Source organism: Ornithodoros turicata, chromosome 3 (genome assembly GCF_037126465.1).
Source record: "Ornithodoros turicata isolate Travis chromosome 3, ASM3712646v1, whole genome shotgun sequence".
NCBI lineage: Eukaryota > Metazoa > Arthropoda > Arachnida > Ixodida > Argasidae > Ornithodoros > Ornithodoros turicata.
The window spans coordinates 94,629,101-94,652,928 of NC_088203.1; the positions used below are offsets into that span (position 1 = coordinate 94,629,101).

General features: G+C 44.6%; 1 protein-coding gene across 1 annotated transcript in view; it reads left to right on the top strand.

The window, feature by feature from the left end:
* LOC135388857 (hemicentin-1-like) overlaps positions 1-23,828 on the top strand; it is a 160,681-nt gene that overhangs the window by 128,460 nt on the left and 8,393 nt on the right. Inside the window, exons 8-12 of the mRNA XM_064618703.1 lie at positions 903-1,058; positions 13,236-13,364; positions 14,882-15,114; positions 16,189-16,297; positions 18,991-19,065. Of these exons, the coding sequence (XP_064474773.1) occupies positions 903-1,058; positions 13,236-13,364; positions 14,882-15,114; positions 16,189-16,297; positions 18,991-19,065 (702 nt within the window). The remainder of the gene's footprint in view (positions 1-902; positions 1,059-13,235; positions 13,365-14,881; positions 15,115-16,188; positions 16,298-18,990; positions 19,066-23,828) is intronic.

Consider the following 23,828-nt stretch of genomic DNA (forward strand, 5'->3'; position numbering starts at 1 on the left):
GCGTATACATACTAACGCGTACATTGAAAATAATGCTAACGAAACATTGTGGCACCTAGTACATGAGGGAATAAATGGCTTGTAGTGGTAGAAGGGGAAAAAGAAGAAGAGGTTGATGTTGATGTCGATTGTCGATGGTGGCTAAAAAATAAGGGAGAGGAAGAGCTTAGGAAATAAAGTACAGTTTGGAACGGTGCAGTCCTACGGCTTTGTTGGGAACACAGCGTTGCTTATATCTTTAATCTCTCTTTGTCAATTCCTTTATCATGATGTGTGTGGTTAAAAAGCATTAGAATAATTTTAATTGATTTAAATATCACAGGCTGTATCCCCAATAATGATCATTGCAATAAAATATTGGTGCTGTTGTAGAATAAAGTGAACAAGTAGAATAAGACACATATGGTAATACCAGCCGAAACGAACTCAACTTTGTAAAGTGTGCTTTGCCGCATAGAACTTCGTACCGAGGCAGAGCACCCTTTACAGGACCAACATTTGCTCGTGAGTGACATGTTGGTGACACTTCGCCAGAACAATGCCAAAGAACTATGAAGGAAGCCCTTAATGAAGTGATTATCGAAATTATGATTAGCCTGGAGTATTCATAAATTTTACCTTACCATTCCTCCTCATTATTGCGAAATATTGTAAGTAATCTAACAGCATGGTCGACAAGTCTCTCTTCTCCCTTTTCTGCTTCCCTCCACTATCTTACCCTAAGATTTGTAACGACTAAACGCTCTCGTTTGTGGTGTATCTACGTTCATTGGTCTCCGTACTATACATCATAAATACAATCCCTTTTGTTGTTCTTAGGCTCCTTTGACACAGACACATCAAAGGGCAAGGAAGGACGTACCGTGCCTGACTAACACCTGTGTTCTCTCTTTGCATACCAGTGGCTCCTTACTTTGTCGACGCGTTTACCACGAGGAACCTGACGGCTCGCGAGAACAGCAATGTGAGCTTCCGATGCGAGGCACGTGGAAACCCTCAACCAAAGGTCACTTGGAGAAGAGAAGACGCACAGCCTTTCCGCATCGATGACGATCGTGGTACGTGATCACGCAGTACGTAATCGCCTGTCAGGCGCGAAAGATATCAACAGCTAGTATTTACGATGTGTGCGATACGTGCTGGAATATTGGGTGCGGCCGCAAAGGGTTGTACCCGGAAGTTGGAGGTCAGTGGGGCATGGCTCGGTTTAGACCTTAATTGGTGAAAACAATTGATTAAGGCAGGGCAAACGTACCAACGCAAATCGAGCTGCACCAAACAAGACGTATGCGAAATTAGTCGTTTTTAAACCGAAGCGAATAGTTACGTGCAAGTAATGAATAAGAAGAGAATTTTATTTTTTATTTCATTTATCGGTACCCTTAAAGGAGCAGTCTAGAGGCACACAACTTTGTTTCTGTTTTTGGTCGGTATGGAATGTTAGGCGGCCGAAAACAGTTTTCCAACAGTTAGTGCAACCGTAGCGAAGTTAGGACGCCTGCAATAGCCCACCGAATCCCCAGTGCGCGAAACACCCTCTTTCGCAGACAAGTTCGTAGAATTCTTGAAGTGGGTCCGCAGAGTCGTAGGAACGGTTCGCGGACCCGACGCTACGTCGACACGTTACGAAAGGCGGAGTCCACGGGGACTTGATGTAGAACACCAATAATATACATTTATTACAGGGAACTTCCAGTTACAACTGCTAGCCTGAGTGGCAGCGAGACCATCAGCAATCAACCTCGCTAACATGAGCGGGTGCCTTCTTAAAGGAAAGGCCAATCTCTTTCTACCAATCAGCACACACGGAACTGACATCCGCATAAATATACAAAATGTGTGGTGAAAGTGAGAACCCTCCAGTCAAGCATTTTATCAACTGAATCACAGATGTGCCGCACGACATGCGGCGACTTTTGTCGCAGTGATCTAAAGGGACGGCCCCGCAGGGTTACCCTTGGATTACCTTGTTGTCCACCCTGGTCCGTCGTCACTTTGCCGCTTGTATGATTATAACCCTCCCAATGTCCTTGGAGGCACCTCGGTAACGTATCTACGACGGCGACCAAAAAGGTACCCTAATCCCATAATGTCCGTGGGGAATGAAGGTCGTCGGCAAAACACACCAACAAGAGGCTGCACGCCTAACATTCGCCTTCAGGATAGCCACGTGATGAGCGCCGCCACGCGCGTCACTATGTGACGCCACTGGTAGGGACGCTCCTCATTGGATCTGGGATCACATGATCGAGGTGAGCAACACCGCGCAGGCCGGAGCGTCTGCTACCGCTTCGGAGCCGCAGAGCGTTCTCCGGCTGCGTGATGTCCGAAACGGAGGATTTGAAGGCAGTCAACGACACGACCTCGATTTTTTTGGGACCGCTGACACCACGGGAAGAACGAGTGGTGCAGCCCGAAATTAACTGTGTGTTGTACAGCGATACCTCAGTGCTTCCCGACAGTGTGCAGCTCCTCTGACAGTTTTCCCCGCACAGTTGGTTCAGCGGCTAACAGGTGGCGCCACAATAGTCATCGCTTGCTTTCTGCTACTGTGAGTTGTGAGATTGCACAGAAGCCACGGATATATTACTCTTATTATACATAACCTTATTTTGTCAGGGTGCATATATGATTTTTTTTTTAGAAAACGTAATATAAATCATATAGAGAATAGAAGTCAACAAGAAGCAGCTTGCAATGTTCGTAGCAGACGGTTTTTCCTACCGACGAATGAGGGGGCACTCTACCACAAACGTCACACTAGAATGGGTGATTTGAGAGAGTGGGTAGGCGATTTTGCAAATTAATTGCGCCGCGGTGAAATATCTTTCAACAAAAATATTTTGTGGGAATGCTTTTCACATACTGCTTTACAAGATGACAGCAGTTTTTGGCCATGTTAGATACCACTTTAATGCTCCTTTAAAGGCACGAAGGCATTACGTAAAAAGCATACACAGTATACACAGCAGGTAAACTGTACACAAATATAAGACAGCATACAGAGAAAATATAAAATGTGCACAAAAGAGGCTGTCAAAGCACAGCGTATCACGTGAACCGTAGTGTAATGCATAAATTATGAAATAGCAATTGATGTCACAGCGAAGTGAATATAAAGCGAATTGTCAAGCAACCGAACCGGGCCGAACCGAACACATGTACAACACGTCAACGGATAAACACGTGATACGGATCCTCGTATGAAGCAGCAGTCATTGTGCTTTACACCGTCTCTTGTAGTTTTTTAACACTTAGGCATACCGCTTCGGAACTGTCCTTATCTATTTGTTTTGGAAGAAACGTTGCTTCGATTCGAAATTCGAACCTAGAATTCTTCACCGTCCCAAAAATTAGTATTCTAAGTTTACAAGTGTGCTGCAATAGCTCCTGAATAAAATATGGGCTGCAGTATCGCCTCCGCAAATACCTAAATGTTTTTCACAGTTATGAATCCAAAGATTTTGTACTTTGTATTATCAGCTTATAAGGTACGTGATGATGGTAGCCATTTGAAGTAGTTGGTACAGGTAACGAAGACCTCGCGAATAAAGGCTGAGGAGTTGTCAGTTTAGCGATGGTACCGTGCATTCCCTGTCTTTGTGCCCCGCTGACGTGTTTCAGTCAATCCGCTTATAAGTCGGGTATTGCAGAAAATACTAAAGTCTAGCCGTTTCTGGTCAAGATCGTTACCTAAAGACGCAAAACTGTCAGGATATTTGAATAAACGCATAATATGAATAGCATAATATGAAACCCCAAAAAGCTATAAGCGTTCCTTTCTGCCTTTCTCTTTTTGCTGCAAAGAAAAAAATAATAATAACGAGAAAGGACGAGAACACGCTTGTACGCTTTTACCAGATCCCGAGAGATGGCGCTTTTCGTTCGCACGTGCTTCCTCCTTCGTTCCATTTTTAATAAGCCGCTTGCAAGCTCAACCCATTTCAGCCCCGTCCACTTTCCACCAACACTACGACGTTTTAGCCTTCTTCATTATAAGAAAGCGCAGCTAATAAACTATCTTAAATTTATTACGCCGAAATTTGTTTCCAACAAAAGGAGACCGCACGTGGCGCAGGTTTTGTTGGAGAGTACTAGGCGATGCATGGCGGGAAAGACTGCTACATTAATCTCGCTCAGTTCACTTGCAGCCGTTTTGATTATGTCGACGTTGTCTTTTTTTCTTCTTACTAATATTATTATTTCTTTTTTTACGGCTTCGCCCTCGTTTACTGAAGGAGAACATCACTTGCGGAGAAGGGCAGCAGCGTGGAGCTTATTATGTTCATCAAACACGAAAAGGCAGTTTCACGCTGCTGAAACACGTGCTGTGGGTGAGCAAGATGCGCATAGAGGGATGGTAGCGTGAATTTTGCTGCAAAGGACTGCGTGTCGTGAACGTCTAACGGGTACGCGTAAAACTAGTGTAGCGGGCGATATGTAATGTGTCGTTAGTGGGCACGTATAAATAAATAAATAACTAGAGGGTGAAGGCTGGGGCGAGCTGTTCTCGAACGAGAGGGCACTTTTGCGGCCTCAAAAATATGAATACGAATTTAATATGAGAAGGGAACCCCAAAGGACTGGAATGTTTCGCGTACGTAGATTTCGAAAAGTCTACCTTGGTTTAGCGTTTATCTTTCCTGTAGCTTTTATAACCTAATTTAACCCCTTGACCTCTTGCTTTCTTCGCCTCATTTATTTTTTTACGCCGTTCGATGTACTTTCTCATTGATTTATTCTACTATTGTCGCCACAGTGCTTCACCCAGCGCTGCTTTTTACTTTACCTGTGCTGGTTGTACGATGTTCATGGCTTCTTCCTTTCTACGCGAAAAAGAAGTCATGTGAAGTCAGGTCACTCCCCAGTGAAAGCTACTGAGGAACGATCGTTTGGTTTCTGTAGGCGGTATTTCTGAGGTACTACAAAGACAAGAGGGATAGTACTACTTCACTGCCCGTGCTTCCGCCTCTCTACTATGGTGCCCTCAATTTCGCCTTTGTACCCTCCCTTCTTTGCAACGCACTAAACTGGCGAAATAAAGAGGCATTTTCTTACAACTTGTTAAAAATATTATTTCTTACAGGCGCTCCTACGTTAGAGAAATCCTTTTTTTTTTTTTTGCTCTTCAAAATAGCATCTGCATGACAAATTGCATATTTTTAAAAAAATATATAGCTTCGTGTATATCATCACGTAGCCTCGCGTGGCGACGTGGTGCAGATACCGCAGGGTAAGATTGCGGATAATTTAAACAACGTGGTGTTGGTTAACATACGGCCCAAATTTCCAACGTACGTACGGCCCTGAAAACAATGTTTAGCTTTCCCCTAGTGCTCCCGTCATCGGGCGCAAGTTGTTAAGCTCAAAAGGCCAGCACGCTACCGACCGAGCTGTTGAAGCCGGCGACAAATGCAGTGGCATAAGACACAACTGGGCGAACTAAAACAATTCACTTCAATTGTTGTTGCGGGGCCACAATAATTATGGCTCACGCAAAAAAAACTTATGAGCAGTATTCGAAACTTATGAGCAGTATTAAATATAATAATTAGGAGTCTCGTATAATTCACACGACACATACTGTTATCGCACTTCCGTAATGCGTTGATGAAAAGGGGAAACAGGACTCGCCTTTGCACTGACTTGCGAAACGTTTTCCCGACTTTGGATAAGTGCGACAAATCGAGTTTGGGTAGGGCGACCTCATTTTATTAAGTGGACCGTAATTAAATTTTCCAAACGCCCGCGAGATCACGTTACAGGTGTGGGCTTTTCTTTTGCTCATCAGAAGCAGGGAGGTGTCGAAGAGAACTGTTTGGTCAGTCGTTTCTCTCTCTCTCTCTCTTTTATTTTTATTTTTACTGGAAATAGGAAAAGATGCGGTCGAACTGGGAGACCAGTGTTTGTTCAGCGCACTCTGGTATGTTTGTGAAATGTATTCCTGCGAGGCTCGTTTTTTGAAGCCGTATGTATTACTTGGAGTTTTGCATATTTCAGTTCATTTGAAACGCTCGAGTATTTCTCTTTTTACCGCTATGAGCACTCAGACGGGCAGAGCGCTCTCTGGGTTCCACATTGAATCGGGTTGCTTGCTGATCACCGGTGTTTCTCTCAATTGCTAGAGTGATTACAATTCGAAGAAAAAGAAACGAATTGACGTGATTACTCTTCACCGACCACACATACAAGAAAGGGGCTGGCGTTCCACTGACCGACTTGACCATCGTCAATTAGGTTTGAGAAGGCTGACGGAGGGACTGCATGGACGGTTGAACTAAGGCGACGAGCATTTGGAAACTTCGTGAAAGTTTTTATGTACATCGCGGCTTCTTCCACATGTTCATGTTTACCTTTTGGGCGATTCCACGCGAAATGACCCAGCGGACCTGTTCGGCCCCCCCAAAACGATCCCGGATTTTTACGAATTTTTTTAGCAGTCCCTAATAGTGCAAAACGACACTCCACGAAACATTTCTTCCCAAATCTCAATGTGGCGGGTGCTAGACACGAGCAAAGTTCGCTGCGCTGGCGAAAACCGTGCTTGGCGTGAACGGCAGGTGCGTCTCATAGAAAGCACCTAGAACTGTGCGATTTTCTTCTGCGTATAGAGGAAACTATGCTCTACACAGCGTCTAAATCCCTGTTGTCGTGCTGTAATCGGTGCAGGTATACAAAGGCCAGAAATTTCGCAATTTTCCTCCTACTTCGCGATTTTTTTGTGGAAAATCAAACCATTAACTTTTAATGAATATTTTTCCTGCCAAGGCCCCAAGGAATACTTCAACAGGAAAAATCGCCAGACACGTAACTTTTATAGTCATTGCAGGAAAAAATGAGGAAGTATGCGATTTTTCCAAAATTCGCTACAATCGAGCGTAAAACACGCAATGAAGAGGTCGGAAGAGACGCCTGAAACCAATGCAGTTTTATAGAACGAGCCTTCCTCTAAAACATATTAAAAAATCTCGAGGGTGTTTTTTTCGTATACAGGAGAAAATATTTTCTTTGTAGTAGAGGGTATTACGACCGCAGTGACCCACGTTGCATGTATCCAGTGGGGTGCTATATTTTTTTCTTGGGCTCCTGTTTTAATTCGTTTTATTTTTAATTTTTCTCTGGTCTGGTTGGGTTTTACTGAGCAAGCAATATGCTGTGGCACAGACTTCTGCAAGGTTACCATAATCTTTGCTTCTGTAACATAACACGAGTATTGCAATCCTGGGTGGTTAAGTTTATGGCATTGTTTCCGGTGTGCTCGGTGCCGGCAACGGAGATTGGGGATTAGCGGTGATGGGCAGGTCTAAGTAATACTTTTTGTCGTGTGAGCTAAAGCCCTGCGCGGATGAGCGTTTTGACATCCGCATCCTATCCGAAAAATCCGCGTCTCCCACGGCACGCAGCAATAGTTCAGTTTCTATGCTCGATATATCAGGCCAATTTTCCAGCAAATAAACGTTATTTCCCGTCAGCACAAAAAAAAAAAAAAAAGACAAAGAAAAAAAGCTGTCACCAAACTTCATCCACACGGGCGACTTTCTCTCTTTCGTTCTGACAGTGAAAACCCCGGAGTGGCATAGCTTTTGTAGCGAGGACAGGTCCTGAGCGTCCATGATGCTACCAAAGGATACACGACAGCAAGTACAGATTTAGCTTACACGAAAGATTATACGGCACCAAGCACAGCAACACATTTTGCACCAAACGGGATAAGTAGAGTGTATTGCAAATGAAACGCAACATCGGCGCCGAACGCGCACCTCGACTCGAGACGCCAGAGATCTTTCTCACATGCGCGAGCGGCTGTCGTACACCTTGTACTCTATGTTCTGTACCTAGTGTGAAGAAACTGATGGCGCAATCTCGCGGTTTATCCGAGTCTGACCCGCTCCTAAGCCGGCGCCATCCGCGTCCGATCCGCAGATCACAACAAGCATCCATATTTCATCCGAACCCAGAAGTTTCTTGCGGATATCCGCGGGTATATGCTTCCATACGCGAATGGTGCGAGGCTTTATATAGCTGTGAGCCTCACTGGAACCTAGGACAGCATGGACGATGAACCACAACCACGAGATTCCGTCGTTTCCAGTACTGCCATGTAAATGACTTTTTTGCACGTTCGTCTTTTTCTCTAGCGTTATAATTTGTTAGACTTTTCGTGGTTAATATTTTTGCTGAATTGTTCAGTATTTAAATGTGACAGTTAAAGGGAACTTTCATCAAGGGAACATGCATCTACACGCCTATAATGTTCATACTGGTGAATTGGAACTCCACAGCGCTCAACTGGAGCCATGTTCCTTTGGTCCGGGTGGCTGTCATATTGAAAACCAACCAGAAAAATAATCGGAAATACGAATAATTAAAACGGGAGCCCAAGAAACAAATATAGCACCCCACCGGATACATGCAACGTGGGTCAGTGTGGCCGTAATACCCTCTACTACAAAAAAAATATTTTCTCCCGTATATGAAAAAACACCCTCGAGATTTTTTAATATGTTGTAGAGGAGGGCTCGTTCTATAAAACTGCGTTGGTTTCATAGATGGGTAGAAATCCAGCGAACCGGTAGAATGCAGGAAGGAGTTGCCTCAGGACAGAAGCCGCCGATATTTCGAACAGAGACTGTTCTTCTTCTGGGCAGAAGAAGAGGAGGCGCCCAGAAGAAGAACAGTCTCTGTTCGAAATATCGGCGGCTTCTGTCCTGAGGCAACTCCTTCCTGCGTTGGTTTCAGGCGTCTCTTCCGACCTCTTCATTGCGTGTTTTACTCTCGATTGTAGCGAACTTTGGAAAAATCGCATACTTCCTCTTTTTTTCCTGCAATGACTACAAGAATTACGTGTCTTGCGATTTTTCATGTTGAAGTATTCCACGAGGCCTTGTCAGGGAAAAATATTCATTAAAATTTAGTGGTTGGATTTTCCACCAAAAAATCACGAAGTAGGAGGAAAATTGCGAAACTTCCGGCCTTTGTATACCAGCACCGATTACAGCACGACAACCGCGATTTGAACGCTGTGTAAAGCATGGTTTCCTCTATACGCAAAAAAAAAAAAACCGCACAGTTCTAGGTGCTTTCTATGAGCCGCACCTGCCGTTCACGCCAGGCACGGTTTTCGCCAGCGCTGCGAACTTTGCTCGTGTCTAGCACCCGCCACACTGAGATTTGGGAAGAAATGTTTCGTGGTGTGTCGTTTTGCACTATTAGGGACTGCTAAACAAATTTTCGTAAAAATTCGCGATAGTTTTGTGAGGGCCGAGCAGGTCTGCTGGATCATTTCGCGTGGAATCGCCCTTTTCCTTTCTTATTACATGCATGCGTACTCATTTACTTTCATACATAGTTGATTTGGAATAACCTGCTCCTGTGTTGTAGAAGCGAACATCGTAACCTTTTTTTCATACCACACCTAACCTAACCTAACCTAACCCTACAGAGAGGGGGTGCTTTGACTTTATTGTTTTCGTTCGTGTCATACTGCAAGAAAATTTTAAGCCTCATGCAACTCATATTCATACCATGCTTGATCTTTCTAGGAGAGTGAGTAAACACTCTAATGCCCAGAGACCATCGATTGTGGCGTGTACTTCAAAGATATGAAAGGGCTCAGGACGTGGTGCTCGTTTCTTTTTTTCGTCCCGTGTTGGCGCCGCGAAGCAACTGTGGTTATCAGCGGCGTACAGACGTGAACAGACGGAAGGAGTGGGGGACAGGGGGGTTTTTAGGCGTCCTGGGCCAACGTCAGGGGGAACTGTGCCGATATTGGTCACCCATATTGCCGAAGTCTTCGGAAAACCCAGGGAAAACCTCAGACAGCACAGCCGGTGGCAGGGTGCCCGTTGGTATTGTACATCAACATTGCGCGCACGCTGATTCGCAGAAAAAAAGAAGAAGAAGAAAGACAAAAGAAAAAAATATACGTCCCGACGAATAACAACAACAACAACAAATAAATCGTGACTATGACATGGGGTGATTCACCACTGGAGAGCAGTACACTACCCCATTACACTCGAAGCATTATATGTGAGATATGAGAATGAAGTTAAAGTTATGTACAAGTACAACAATTGAGCTGTCCACGACTGGCTGCGCTACGCCGCTCAAAAGGAAGATGAAGAAGAAAAACACACACACATGAATGAAGCACCAATGGTCATTGAAATACAGAGTAGAACTCTACAGCGTCTGGAGCAAACCGGTAGACAAGAGGAACCCCAAGAACAACAGAAGACATCGACGGTGTTGCACGTGGCTCTGACATGGGCCAAGAACTGCAGCCAAGTTGAAAATCTGTCGGCTAGTAGCACTCAACTGAGCGCAGAGAAATACTTATGCAGAGGCCCAAGAACAGAGATACGCTGATTTGAAGGGAGGCCATCAAGAGTTACACAACAAAAAGTATTATCGCAGTACCGTACACCACGTGTAATGACGTTCTATTCGGCCTTTCCCTGCTATTTTGGATCTTGGCTACTGTAACCATTTGCTCGTCTAGTTAATCCGCCGTCGCATCCACGATCAATCACATCAAACGCCGTGCGCCAAGATTTATCTTTCACTGCACCAATAGACACACATCCCCACTATCGCCGGCTTCCGCTTTCTTTCCCCGGCATGATATAGGGGCAGTGCACCAATACGAGTCAGAGGGAGAAATTAAGAGCTTTCTTCTCAGAACCTTTTCAGCGCGGACAAGTCCATCCAATTGCTGCGTGGCATCTCGATATTAAGCGCTGCAAAATGATGAGGATTAGGAGATTGGCTAAGCGAATCGTATCTCTGGACGGTGCAATAAAACTGTCCTCTATGGGAAAAAACGAGCATCTTCAGTCGGATTAGGGACAGTCTTTTCAGAGCCGACCTGGTGGTGCCTTCAGTGATAAGGCCGCTCGAGAGATTAGGAGGTACGGCATGAGAGTGTAGCCGTAGCGACACTCAGTTTGTATATGACGAGTTTGTGATGTAATTTGTGCGTGTATGTTTTTCTAAGATGTAAGTCGCGAATTTTCAAGTTGAATACGCATGGCATTTACACATATAGTCACATTATCATGCCCATGGAAACCTGGTGGACTGTGTTATTACTGATTATTTACACGTGAAGTGGATGTAGCCGGCTACACACTTGCGGAGACCCGAACTCCCAGAATATTGTTCATCCAAACCCAATCCAATCCAATTAACACATGTAAATTAGAGCTCTCCATAGCTTATTTTAGATGTTTCCTATTGCTTCGTGCCTTAAAGATCCAAGGAAGAAGCTGGACTGAAACAGAAGAAGCAAACACATGTGTGTACGTCTACTGTAGTGGGCGACAGGTAGCGGCTGCTTTTATGACCACTCACTTTTCCACTTCCCTCCTTCTCGAGATGGGCGGTAATGCGGGGCGGCCCGTCATCGGTTCCCTCGAACAATTCGCCCAATCATAGCCGGGGATTGTTTGAGGAGACCAATGAGATGCTGCTTCTTTAGGAGGAGAGAACACGGAAAGCGTAAGTTGCGGTCTCCCCCGCTCATTAATCACGTATGATGCAAAAAAAAAAAAAAAATTCCGTTCCTTTTGTATTACTTTCAAGGTAACGGCACCTCTCATTCCGTGAAAAGAACATTTTGCCCCTTATGAACTTATGTATCATTCTGTGCAATGGTTGGCCGTCATCATGTTACGGGGTGAAGTTCTGGTTTAAGAGTGCAGAGTGGAGACGACTAGGAAGAGCAACTTGACACTTATCGTGCATTCGATACTGTGTACCAAGCGACATTCCCCAGAATGCTGCAGCGGAAGATGCGAAAAGCGTCATAGCTTTCTGCTGTCACGTGATCGGGAACGCTGAACGTCGTGTCTTCACGTACACTGCTAACCGCAGGGAATATATCCTGCGACACAACCACGAGGTACTCTGTAGCAGACGACAGGAAAAGACGCTGACGGTGTCGTCAGCAAAGTGTCGTCTGCTAAGTGCGCAGTACGCCACTCTCGATATTCCGGCACCGTGTGAATGCTCAATATAACAGGGGACGGAATTTCGGCTCCGTGAGCAGTGTTTTCGCTTTTTCTTCCATTAGAATATTCCGTGAGGATGTCACTCGTGTGAATACACGGCTACAGGCACAAGTGTCTTCATTCTGTTGCACCATATCACACTCGCACAGTTTTTCTTTAAATTTTTTGTCACTGCCACTTTTTTCATTTCGATGAAGGTCAAAATACATGCGGCCTTTACCAAGATTTTCGCTCATGTTTCATCCGGGCAATCGTTTACAACATGATCAAGCGCCGCTATAGCGATGTTCAGACATATATCGTGCGATACAAATCCTCATGAGACGCTGTGGCCCTTCCCAACTTTTCCGAATGTCCACGCAGCGGGAACGTGCCGGGAATTTGCTGCTCCTTCTACCGTTACTTCTCCTTCTTCCTTAGCCACCCACTGAAAAAAGAAAAAAAGAAAAAGTCTCGGCCACGGCAGTTGATGAAGAATAATGGTTTTGGTTGATTACAAGGTTGCTGCAATGTCTCGGTCGTTTATGGGTTGAGAAATGGAAGCCTATCTCGACGACATCACATTTTGGTCGTCAAGCTTCTCTTTCTTCTTTCCTCTCTTCATCTCTGGTGTTCGTGAAGCGGGGAGATGATGAAACGGTGTTATTGTGCAGGAAGCGTCGGCTGAGTTGCTAGGTGACTGTGCTGTTTTTTGTGTTTTTAAAGTAGGCTGTGGTTATACTGTCATGTGCGCCACAGAGTTTTTGCGTAATTAAAGAGTTACGTAAAACGCTTCAGATGACATAATGTTAGGATCTAATAAAGGATTGCACATGCTCTTTATCGTCATGAAGATTCCTGGTTGTAACTGTTCTTTTCTGTAGGGCGTTTCAAAGGACATCATTTGTAAAACCACAACAGTAAATCGCGTCCCCTCAATTTTGTAACGCAGTATCTGATTGGTCATGACTACATGGCATGCTCTTTACGTTCTTAGACTCTAAAGGCAAATAAATCGCTCCCAGGTATAAAAGTTAGAGGTTATTACACTAAAGGGACCGCACCTTCTGACCCCAGAGAGAGGTTCTACAGGAATGTTCCGAGCATACCATTGTACGAGAGAATGTGACGGCAGGCTGAATGTGAGAATGTGACAAAGGTAGCGTGATGGCTATGGCCACATTGCAATGTCCGTCTTAAAGGTCATAATTGCTCTTACAATGTTTCTAATTTGTTCTACAGTGACGGTATACCGTGGGGAAGTGCTCCGGTTCCCGCGTGTGTCCCGATCTCATATGGGTACCTACCTCTGCCTCGCGTCAAACGGCGTACCGCCTTCTGTCAGCCGACGAATCCTCCTTGAAGTATCTTGTAAGTATGCAAATACAAACCGCGCAAATCCGTAATACCATTTCTATGCCTCAACCCACACGACATTGTTTTGCAATTTCTGATCGTTTGGAAACGCTTCATGTATAGCAGACGAGGGGTCCCTCTTCAACGCGTTTAAGTGCTGGGCTTTACTCTGTTACCCAAATGTGTCCCTCTGATACAGGTAATGTATCTTTGCCGAAAGTTATTTTCATATTTTGCTCACGGTACAGTAAGAGCTACTCTGTCCTAAGGGGTGATATCCTTATTGCACACCCGAAGAGTTGTGTTTTATACTAAAGGTAACGTGCCAAACATTCTGTGCTAGAGGCCTATTCGCTCTCACTATATGACGTGATGACACGAAGGGACTGCGAGGCCGCTGAGGTTACGCTTGGCCCATCTTACAGTTAGCAATACGAGGTTGGCCTTCCTTTTTTGATCCCAATACACACACTGCGAGCTTTGCAGTCAAATAGAAACTATGAGACACGTCATCTTTGAGTGTAAGGTACCGGCATACCTATGTGGTCCTGTTTTGAGAAATATTTTGGATTAAGTACCTTAACGTTTGAAGATGCAGTGGGAATACATGTTGGGAAGTGTAATCAAAAGACAACAGAGATTTGACATGTTAGTAGCTGTCGAAATCACTTATCAAGTTTGGGTAAACAGGTGTAGGGTGGTGCATGGTGGTGACTGCTGAGGTAAAGAACGAATGAGAAATATAATCAGCTACAATGTACGAACTTTGCTTGGGAGGGAGCTAAGGTTAGGAGCAAAAAACTTCGCGAAACAGTGGCAGTGTAAAGGGTTCAGGGTAGTGGAGGGTGCTATTAAATTTAAATTAACAGGTTAATTAAATGAATTGAGAATATACTAAAGATGCAACATAGGGAGGGGATCTATTGGAAATTTGGCGTGAGTTAATTGTAAAGCACAGGAGTGTTGGCGCTCTTCTGAAGCACACGATACAGCGTTACACTCAAGTGCAAAAGCAACGGGACAGAGTTCTAGAACTGGCCTCAGTTGTTGACTGTTTTGGGGAAAATAAAGCGAACCAGTAAATTAAGGATATAGGGAATAGAAGGCTAAAACGTTAAGGAAGATGGGCTCACAAATTCTGTGACTCATCTAATCAGTCAACAATACAAAGGAGTGAATTGGCATTGGCTTTGTTGGCGCTGTTTGAGCTGTCTGCGTTGCTGGAAGGAAAATTGACGACATTGAAATTGGTGACATGTAGTGACACATAGCACTCTCACGTATCAAATACAGCCACTTTCCCGTAATGACAATTATAGTAACGAGATCTTGTGCAACAGCATGGTCGAACATCCGTATGTCCTTCAGGCGGCAAGCCATTGATTTAGCCAGTGGACCAGTGGTTATATCCTGTGTCCTGGACGTTCCTCAATGTATACAGACACAGTTGCTTTGCGGCGCTAGCCCGAAATCTAGTCCGATCATCGATGTACACATCAAAATGATCAGTATTTATCGGCACTTTCTTGCAGTTCCTCCCATGATCTGGGTTCCGAACCAAGTGGTGGGAGCTCCTATCGGCACTAGCGTCGTACTGGAATGCCACACGGAAGCCCACCCTGCCTCGGAGAACTTCTGGTTCCGCGATGGCCGACGTCTTGAGGCCTTCGCTCCAATGGAAGAGACCACGGAGGAGGGACGTCATAGCGGCCGCCGGAAGAAGCTAAAGAAGCACGAGGCGACAGTCTCCAAGACAGGACTCAAGGTAACACAAACATAGCGTTACTCACTGGTCATTATAGAAGTGGCTCTGAGGGACATTGTGAACGTGCGCACATTGCATTGTGGTTCCAGTTGCTCTGGAAGGTGTTGGAGCCTGAGGCTGTGTACAGTTGAAATTATGTGGGAATGCCCGACGACTTAACTTGCAGTTTTACTTAGACTTTTTCGTAGTTTTAATTAGACTCGTGTTCGTCTCGTCCTTTCGTGTCCCTTGCACTGGGGTTTTATCGCTTTTGAAATGTACCACCAAACAGCCCGGTTTTTATCGCCTTTTACTCAGACTAGCTGCTGACGCATCTTTAGGTGTTAAGACCTTTGTTCCTGGCCGCTGTTGCACTTGTCAATCAAGTTCCACGCAATACACAAGGTTAATTAGGTTGTCACATATCTTGTATACAGCATTCTCTGTCGTTATTTTTATTACTGTAATGAACTTGCTCAATTAGTAAAAGGGTAATAAAAAACCCTTGTCTTGTGATTTTTTTTTAATTATATATATATATATACCTTGAGGTAAAAGTAGTGTTTTATTTTAGGAGGCGAAAATAGGGCGATGTAGGGCGGTATCAAGTGCAAAAGCAGATTTTATTTTGCAAAATTACGGTGCTTCCAAGCACCTGTGCTTAATGTGCAGTGCTTAGCGTTCTGCAGTGCCTTTACTGGCGGCTGAATTTACAATGTGACAAGTTCTTTTTCTGAGTGTTTCAGGAACGCTGATGCAAATCGGGTGATAAAAACGGGCTTTAACGGATGTAACTAAAAAAAACACGAGGTCCTAGTCAGGGTTATCGTTTGCCTAGATGTATGACGGAATTTCTTAAACCACAATTGCCAAGCGCCCTTCATAGGAGTCTCAACGTCTCGACTGACAGTTCAGTAATATCTGATGGACGAAAGTGTTTGTTGGCACTGCTTGAGACGGCATCAGTTAGTAGAGTTCATGTCCACAACATGCATGTTCCAGTTCATGAAACTTATGTATGACTCCGTTGTTGCATGTTGTCTCAGTGTTTCTCTACCATTGTTCTAACGCGTGTACTTCGCTATTTAACTAAAGGTCTACATGAAGCTAACCTTATGGAATCTGAAACATGAAGACTACGGAACGTACCACTGCATCGCCCAAAATGCACTTGGGAGAACGGAAGGCAAAGTTCAACTTCACGGTAAGCCTTTGCATCCAATTCAGGGCCCAGCGTATCGTATTCCACGATTCCCGTAAAAGCGATTGAGGAGATGATCTCGCGAAATCCTACACCTATTCTATTGTACGTCTACTTGTTGGAAGGCATTGAGAAATGCCCTTTTAAGCTGCTAAACACGCATTCAGTGAATGAAACACCTCTGGGCAACACTACGCCCAGCATAATCCTAGCGCACTCAAATACGTCACACCCACTATCGGCGAGTACTTCATACACAGCGCAACCTTAGCCCCTTCTTGGGTTGGACCCCTGAGACTCTAAGCCGAGGAGAAATACCGTAATCCAACGCTCATCTTTGTTCCAAATCTTCTTTGGAAGAAGCCTCACGCTGGACGGTCTGCTATGTTGCCGTCATAAAAACAAGTCCATATGCTTTGCTCTTTTATTACTTCCCAGCTTCTCTGGCGCAAAAAAAAAAGTTATACGGTCAACTCACTCGGTTATTAGCGAAGCAGGGTTATGAAGGCCTCTTCATATGGGGCCCTGCCAAGGAGCTGTGATGGCTGCGCCTCGTAAACTTGGAGAGCAAATGAAATAGGAGGCACGTGTTGAGACCTGGGTGTGGCTGTTCTGGGACGTCTATAGCGAAGGGCTCTGTTGTGCGCGTGCAAATGCGATTGCGTTGTTGGAGAGCATTGTTTACACGCATTTGGGAAACTGGAGCGAAGAAGGTAGTTGACGCAACGAAGCTAAGGGGGCAATGTAATAATTGCGTGTATATGTCAGTCTCCGGTAACAACTGACTTAACTGTGATTAAACTGATGTGCCTCCGTACCTGTGTGCTGTGTGTTTGTGTGTTGCGTTTTTGCCTATCGTTCTGTTGATGTCTCACTGACTCCACTGACTATCGAACCCTCTTCAGCGTCGTTCATCACCTCATCATCAGGACACATCTCATCCTGTCCATTGTGCCTTGGGGTAGTGGGCCGCACCTCATGTGGCGAAGCTCCCCATTCATCATCATTAATTTATCTGTTGTTGTTGTGATTAGACTCTTTTTTGTTCCTCTGAGTCTACTTGTAAGAAACGCTAAATATGCTCCTAATAATATAGACGTACCCGCAATCTAATTAGTTTAATGTATCGTGTAATGATTTAATGTTCTGACCTGCATAGGCGATAGACGCAGGTCGTCTTACAATCGATACAATAGATAGTGTTACGTTCTACATCAACAGCGGGAGTGTAGTGTCATATCCTGTCTCACACTGCCCTGTTATTACAAATAATATAAGCTTATACCAACTGCCTCGAACCTGTACATTTGTACGACCTACATTTTTCAAATAAATTTGCGTGTTACCTGCATATATCTACGGATAACTGTCGTATTACTGCGAGATATCGTTAACGGGAAAAGCAACAGGCGCTTTTTCCTGTACAACTTTTATTAGGCTGCACCGGAGATGACTTTCAACAATACGCCCGAGAAGGTCGAACCATTATGCAGAAACGTTCAGTGCTCGCAACTTCCAATCTATCTCCCGTTACCGTGACCTCGCTCGGATAAGCGCTCGACTGGCGGCGAACATCGCAATCAGTACCGGGTCTCACCCATGTTATTTCGAGGGGTGGGAGGATGTTGACATGCTGTCGCTTGTTGTCAACACGTGTGGAAACAGACTCGACAAAAAACGAAACCTGGGGCAATCTTCGGCACGACCTGCTTGTTGTCAACACGACCCACACGTGTTGGCAACAAACGACAGCATGTCAACATTGCCACCCCTCGGAAAAGCATGCGACAGACCCGGTACTGATTGCGATGTTCGTCGCCAGTCGAGCGCTTATCGGAGCGAGGTCACGGTAACGGGAGATTGGTTGAAAGTTGCACTGTACACAGCTTTGCATGTGTATGGTACTCGGCACTCGAAGTCTAGCTATAGTATAGCTATCTGGATGAGGCCGGTCACTGAACTCGACAATCGTGAGTTGGTTGATGTTTCTCTTGTAACAGGCAGTTATCTCGATAATTCTGTAATACTACAGTGCAGTAAGATTTGAAGCCATGACACAGGTGTCATTCGGTCTGCGACTTATACTGCGAAGAGATGTGACGGTTTCTGTCCTACGAGTGTCCACAGCTTTTAACTTCTTAGAGGGGCAAGAATTTCTACTCGCCGAGTGGAAGATGCGGTTACTTGAGACCAATACAAAAGGAACGGGATTCACCGGTTGCGTGGTTCGTGAGTTATGAGCGAAAGAAACCGCGCCTTACGCCTTCCTGCTTCCTCTCAAGAAGCCTGACAATACGGAGCGGGCTCTCATTGGCCAATTATCGAGTAGATCGTCTGAAGAAACCAATCCGACGCCTCTCCGCATTGTCGCGCTTCTTGAGATGGACAGGGAAGGGGAAAGCTTAGCTTGCGTTCTATTTTTTTTTTTTTTTTGCTTTCTATCGTACATTAACCACGAAAGACGCAACGGGTGATTTCCGTTACTCATACGTTGGTGTCAAGGTAACCACATCTTTCCTTTCACGAGGAGAAATTTTCGCACTTAAGCGTCCTTTCAACCATTTACATTAGGTACAGTGCGTACTGCGTTTCAACTATTTACATTCCATTCCATTCCATTACGTACCGTGCTCACAGAACTGTTACAATAGGCTATGCCTAACTCTTTTCTATTATTATTTCTTCTCCCTCGACAGAAATCAGTTCGTCATCTGGTCGAACGGATCCGCCAGTGGAGATGTCAACAGGAACGTCATCGTCTGCAAATGACGGTAAGATGTTCGCCGTCTCCTCGCACTCACACTACAATGTGACAGTTATCGTTACGTTACTCAAGTAAGTACGACCCATACACACAGACACTCTGACATAGTACATGTTTGCACAAGATAAAGTGCGGTATGTGTCTTTGTATAAACTATATATAAAGTGCGGCACAGTTCTTTTCTTTTTCCGCGCGGTAAAAGATGCCGTTGGCACGGCAGATGCCCAAACCTTCAAACTTTCGTCAACGATGTATGAAGTTCTAAAGAAATCGTGTAAAAAATTGTCAGGTTCTAGATCTGTTTCAGTAAACTATTAAAAAATCAAGAGTCGCTCGTTCCTACACATTATCTCTACTCCAGAATTTTCTTGAGCTGTACGCTTGTAAGCGAAGTGGTTAAGTACTACAAAATGGTACGACAACAGTGTACAGTATGCTTAGAAAATTGTTACGCAACCAAGTCAAACAACTCGGGAAAAACGTGCTGACGCCAGGATTCGAACCTTTGCCTTTTTCCTGAGTCGTTTGATTTCATTGCATTGATTCTTGGGCGTTTGGAGGCTTGTGTGTTTTGTTTCTCCTTAAACGTAGCCTGCCTCGGCTAATTCCCGTTGTTTACGTTGTTACGAAACTACGAACAAACAAATGGTACGAAACTACGCAAGTGCGCATACACATGAAGCTTAGCAGGCGGTATAGGCCACTTGAAATGCTAAGCAAGTAGCGTTTTTTTTTTCCTTTCTTTGTTTTTTGTTTTCGCGAGTGCTCCACAAAGAACTGAGCCAAGTAGCAACTTTTATGTAAAAATTTTAGCGCTTAATACTTACAACTCAACTTACCCTCAAGTTACAGCTTAGCCCCCAAACGCACTTTTTGTTCATTTTATGTTCATTACAAATAGCCTACTTTATTGTGGGTAAACCTCTATGATGCATTGAAGCAGAAGCACTAATTTCTTGACAGCGAAGCAAAACTCAAAAGGCGGCTATCACGCTTCTCCATAAACTGTACTTATCTGCTTTACCACGTCTCGCTTCCTATGCTTTTGGCTGCATACAGACTTTTGAGAGGCAATTCTGTGCCACCCCATTAAACAGATGTCTCTTTCCAGGCAATATCTGCCTTTCAGAAATTGCTGCTTTTCCAGCTCCCCCATTCACTGACTTGTACCCTCTCTTCAATGATAAGAATGACTTCTGGACGACTTGTAGCGCTGTCAAAACGTATTTCTCTTTCTGCTCCCGTTGACAAGCGTGTATTTCTTTTTTCGAGGCTGAATTCAATTATGATCACGGCTCACTGAATGAGGGGCGTAGTCGTCGGATTGAAATTGCCGAGCTCGTTTCAGAAGCTGAGTTTCTAACGGGAAGAACAGAAACACTGAGAGAGCACATGTGGTATATTGGGAAAGGGAAACAGTTGCGTCATTTTGCCTACACCCGTTATTACATACGTCACCACACGCTTCTGCTGGATTTATAGCGTCACTAAATCCGCAAGTGCACATGTGGCATAGATACAAAGTTCCCAAAAAATAGTTCCCAGAACAATGACTTGTTTATGGTGTTACTATTTAGAATACGGAGACCTATGCTGTCTTCATTTCCCATATGTATACTAGCTGGAAACATTTGTTCACCTGCACTACCTGTTCCCGACTTTTTGTCATATTCGAGAGTCACTTTTCGCACTAGCATTGCAAAACAGAATAACCAAACGGAATTCACCGAGAGGGGCAGTCTGTGTTTGGACACATTTACTGTGACCAGATACGTGAGGAGGTCTTGGATTGGATTGGATTGGATTGGAAAAAGAAAGAAACATATGGAGAGGTTAGTCCCGACCCAGTCAGAACTGGCTACTCCAAGACGCGTTTGTGGGTGACAAAATAGAGCCAGAAAAACTTTCGCATTGTTCGCTTGTGTTCGCTTTGTTTCGCTTCTGCTTGCTCTTTGTTTACTGGGCTGCCCACGCCCGCCCAGTGGCACGCCATTTTGTTTTCCTTTCTTTCATAGTAGCAACACCAATGTGACAACTAATGGTGTGTCTTATAGACAGAATGGCGTAAATGCAGGCTAGCTGGTGGATAAATTCCATGATAGGCAAGCCTGAGCGATGGATAAGACACGTAAACAAACACAAACCCGAAGGCTCAAAACCAGCAAGATGTTTAATTGATAACAACGAACTTCATGAACATATAGGCGGTGCGAGGGAAGACAGAGAGAGGGGAATAGGGAATTGAGGACAAAATGAGTTGAAGGAGGTCAAAGGAGGCGCTTGAAAGCCGGGTGGATACATACAGACGGCACACTAATACAATTGCCCACACTCTGTATGGCCAACGCTTCTCTCAAAAGACGTTTTCGCCTGTCTGGTTCCCACGCCAGCACCGCCGTCTGGGACCATAGGGGTTGACAATTATTACACATTCTTAGATGATCCAACAAATTTGAATCTGGGCTGTTTTGATGCTGGCCCAACCTTTGGTTAACGCATTGAGATGTTTGACCTATGTATACAAAGCCACAAGCTAACGGGATTCTATATACAACATTTTTTGCACAAGGAACAAACTTGATGGTTCTGTGTTCAACATTACAGGCAGACTCTGGTTTTGAAAAAGGCGTTAAACGATCTAACCTGAAGTTGTTCCTAAAGAGGAGACGGACCCCCATCTCATTCAACATAGCCTTCAAATTATGTGAAATCTTGTGGTAGTACGGAACTACTGCCATTTTCTTGTTTTTCTCATTTTCTTCCATTAAGCGTTTCGGGCGAGCTTGAAACTGAGCAAGTAGATTGTGCTGTATTAGCTTAAACTCGTATCCTGCTCTTTCTAATTTGGCGGTCTGTAGCTTGAGAGCACTGAACACAAAATGCGAGCAAGATTTGGCAATGCACTGGTTATCAACGAATTTATCAAACTATTTTTCACCAACTTAGAATGGCAACTCCTTCTTGGCAGAAGGGGCTTTTTGTAAATTCGTGTTTACCTGACACTGTTTTGGTGGCTAGATACGTTGATGATGTGATATTTGTATCTCGTTCCCGCTCCTGCTTGGTAGAACTGCAACGTGTGGCTCGTGAACCGGCCACCGAATTAACTTTTACGGAAGAGCATCCTACCGACAGGAAGTTGAAGTTTTTAGATTTGACCTTACACTTCAAAGGCGGGTTATGCTGGGAATATGGTGCATCAAGTAAAAAACCCCTTCTGCCAAGAAGGAGTTGCCATTCTAAGTTGGTGAAAAATAGTTTGATAAATTCGTTGATAACCAGTGCATTGACCAAATGGAAGAAAATGAGAAAAACAAGAAAATGGCAGTAGTTCCGTACTACCACAAGATTTCACATAATTTGAAGGCTATGTCGAATGGGATGGGGGTCCGTCTCCTCTTTAGGAACAACTTCAGGTTAGATCGTTTAACGCCTTTTTCAAAACCAGAGTCTGCCTGTAATGTTGAACACAGAACCATCAAGTTTGTTCCTTGTGCAAAAAATGTTGTATATAGAATCCCGTTAGGTTGTGGCTTTGTATACATAGGTCAAGCATCTCAATGCATTAACCAAAGGTTGGGCCAGCATAAAAACAGCCCAGATTCAAATTTGTTGGATCATCTAAGAATGTGTAATAATTGTCAACCCCTATGGTCCCAGATGGCGGTGCTGGCGTGGGAACCAGACAGGCGAAAACGTCTTTTGAGAGCGTTGGCCATACAGAGTGTGGGCAACTGTATTAGTGTGCCGTCTGTATGTATCCACCCGGCCTTCAAGCGCCTCCTTTGACCTCCTTCAACTCATTTTGTCCTCAATTCCCTATTCCCCTCTCTCTGTCTTCCCTCGCACCGTCTATAAGTTCATGAAGTTCGTTGTTATCAATTAAACGTCTTGCTGGTTTTGAGCCTTCGTGGTTCTGTTTGTTTACGTGTCTTGCCCATAGCTCAGGCTTGCCTATCATGGTGTGTCTTATACTCTGTGAGCACCGGAAAGCGTGCTCTGCCACAGAAACACTCAATTTGCGGCGAAGCCAACTTTAACTTTGGGTATCGCTCGTTTGCAGAATAGCTGCAGATCAGACTTGTGCCCGTTACAAAAAAAAAATAATGTACTAAATACCATTACCCGTTACTTCAGAAAAAATTAGCTCAATACGTGGCTCGTTACCAACATACAAAAGTAACGAGTTCTCGTTACTCACAGGTAACGAGTTACTTTTACGTTACCCACGCATAGTTAAAGGGGCCAACAAATTTGCCTTCAACTCTTTATTAATGAGGAATTGCACTTCAGAAGAAGCTGATGCTCGAAAATTGTCGTCCGTCCTTCGTGTTCCGTGTCTCTCGGCCCCTTACCATGAGTCTATATCAGCTTGTCTGGACCTTCTCCCTTCTTTCCGAAGTGGGGGTGATCGGATATTATGAAAACACAAGAAAAAACACCGGTTTTCGTGCCACCGATCACCAATGGTTCCCAAAAACAGAAGATGGGCTGCGTCATAATTTAGGGCGCTCAGAAGCTTAGCAAAGACAAGAAAAGGCTAGAAGTCGAAACGCGTTTTTTGTAGCCATAGCACAATTGGTGCCCATTCTTGGGAAGGAGTGAGGGTCGGAGATTACGGAAACAAGAGAAACGACAAGGTCATTCGTTTAAGACGATTCAGCACGTCAACAACACATCCAGCGAGGGTCTGCAATAATATTTTGAGTCACACGTGCGCGTGGGTCACGCAGGTCAAATCTGCACGCATTGAGCCACACGGAGTGCCGA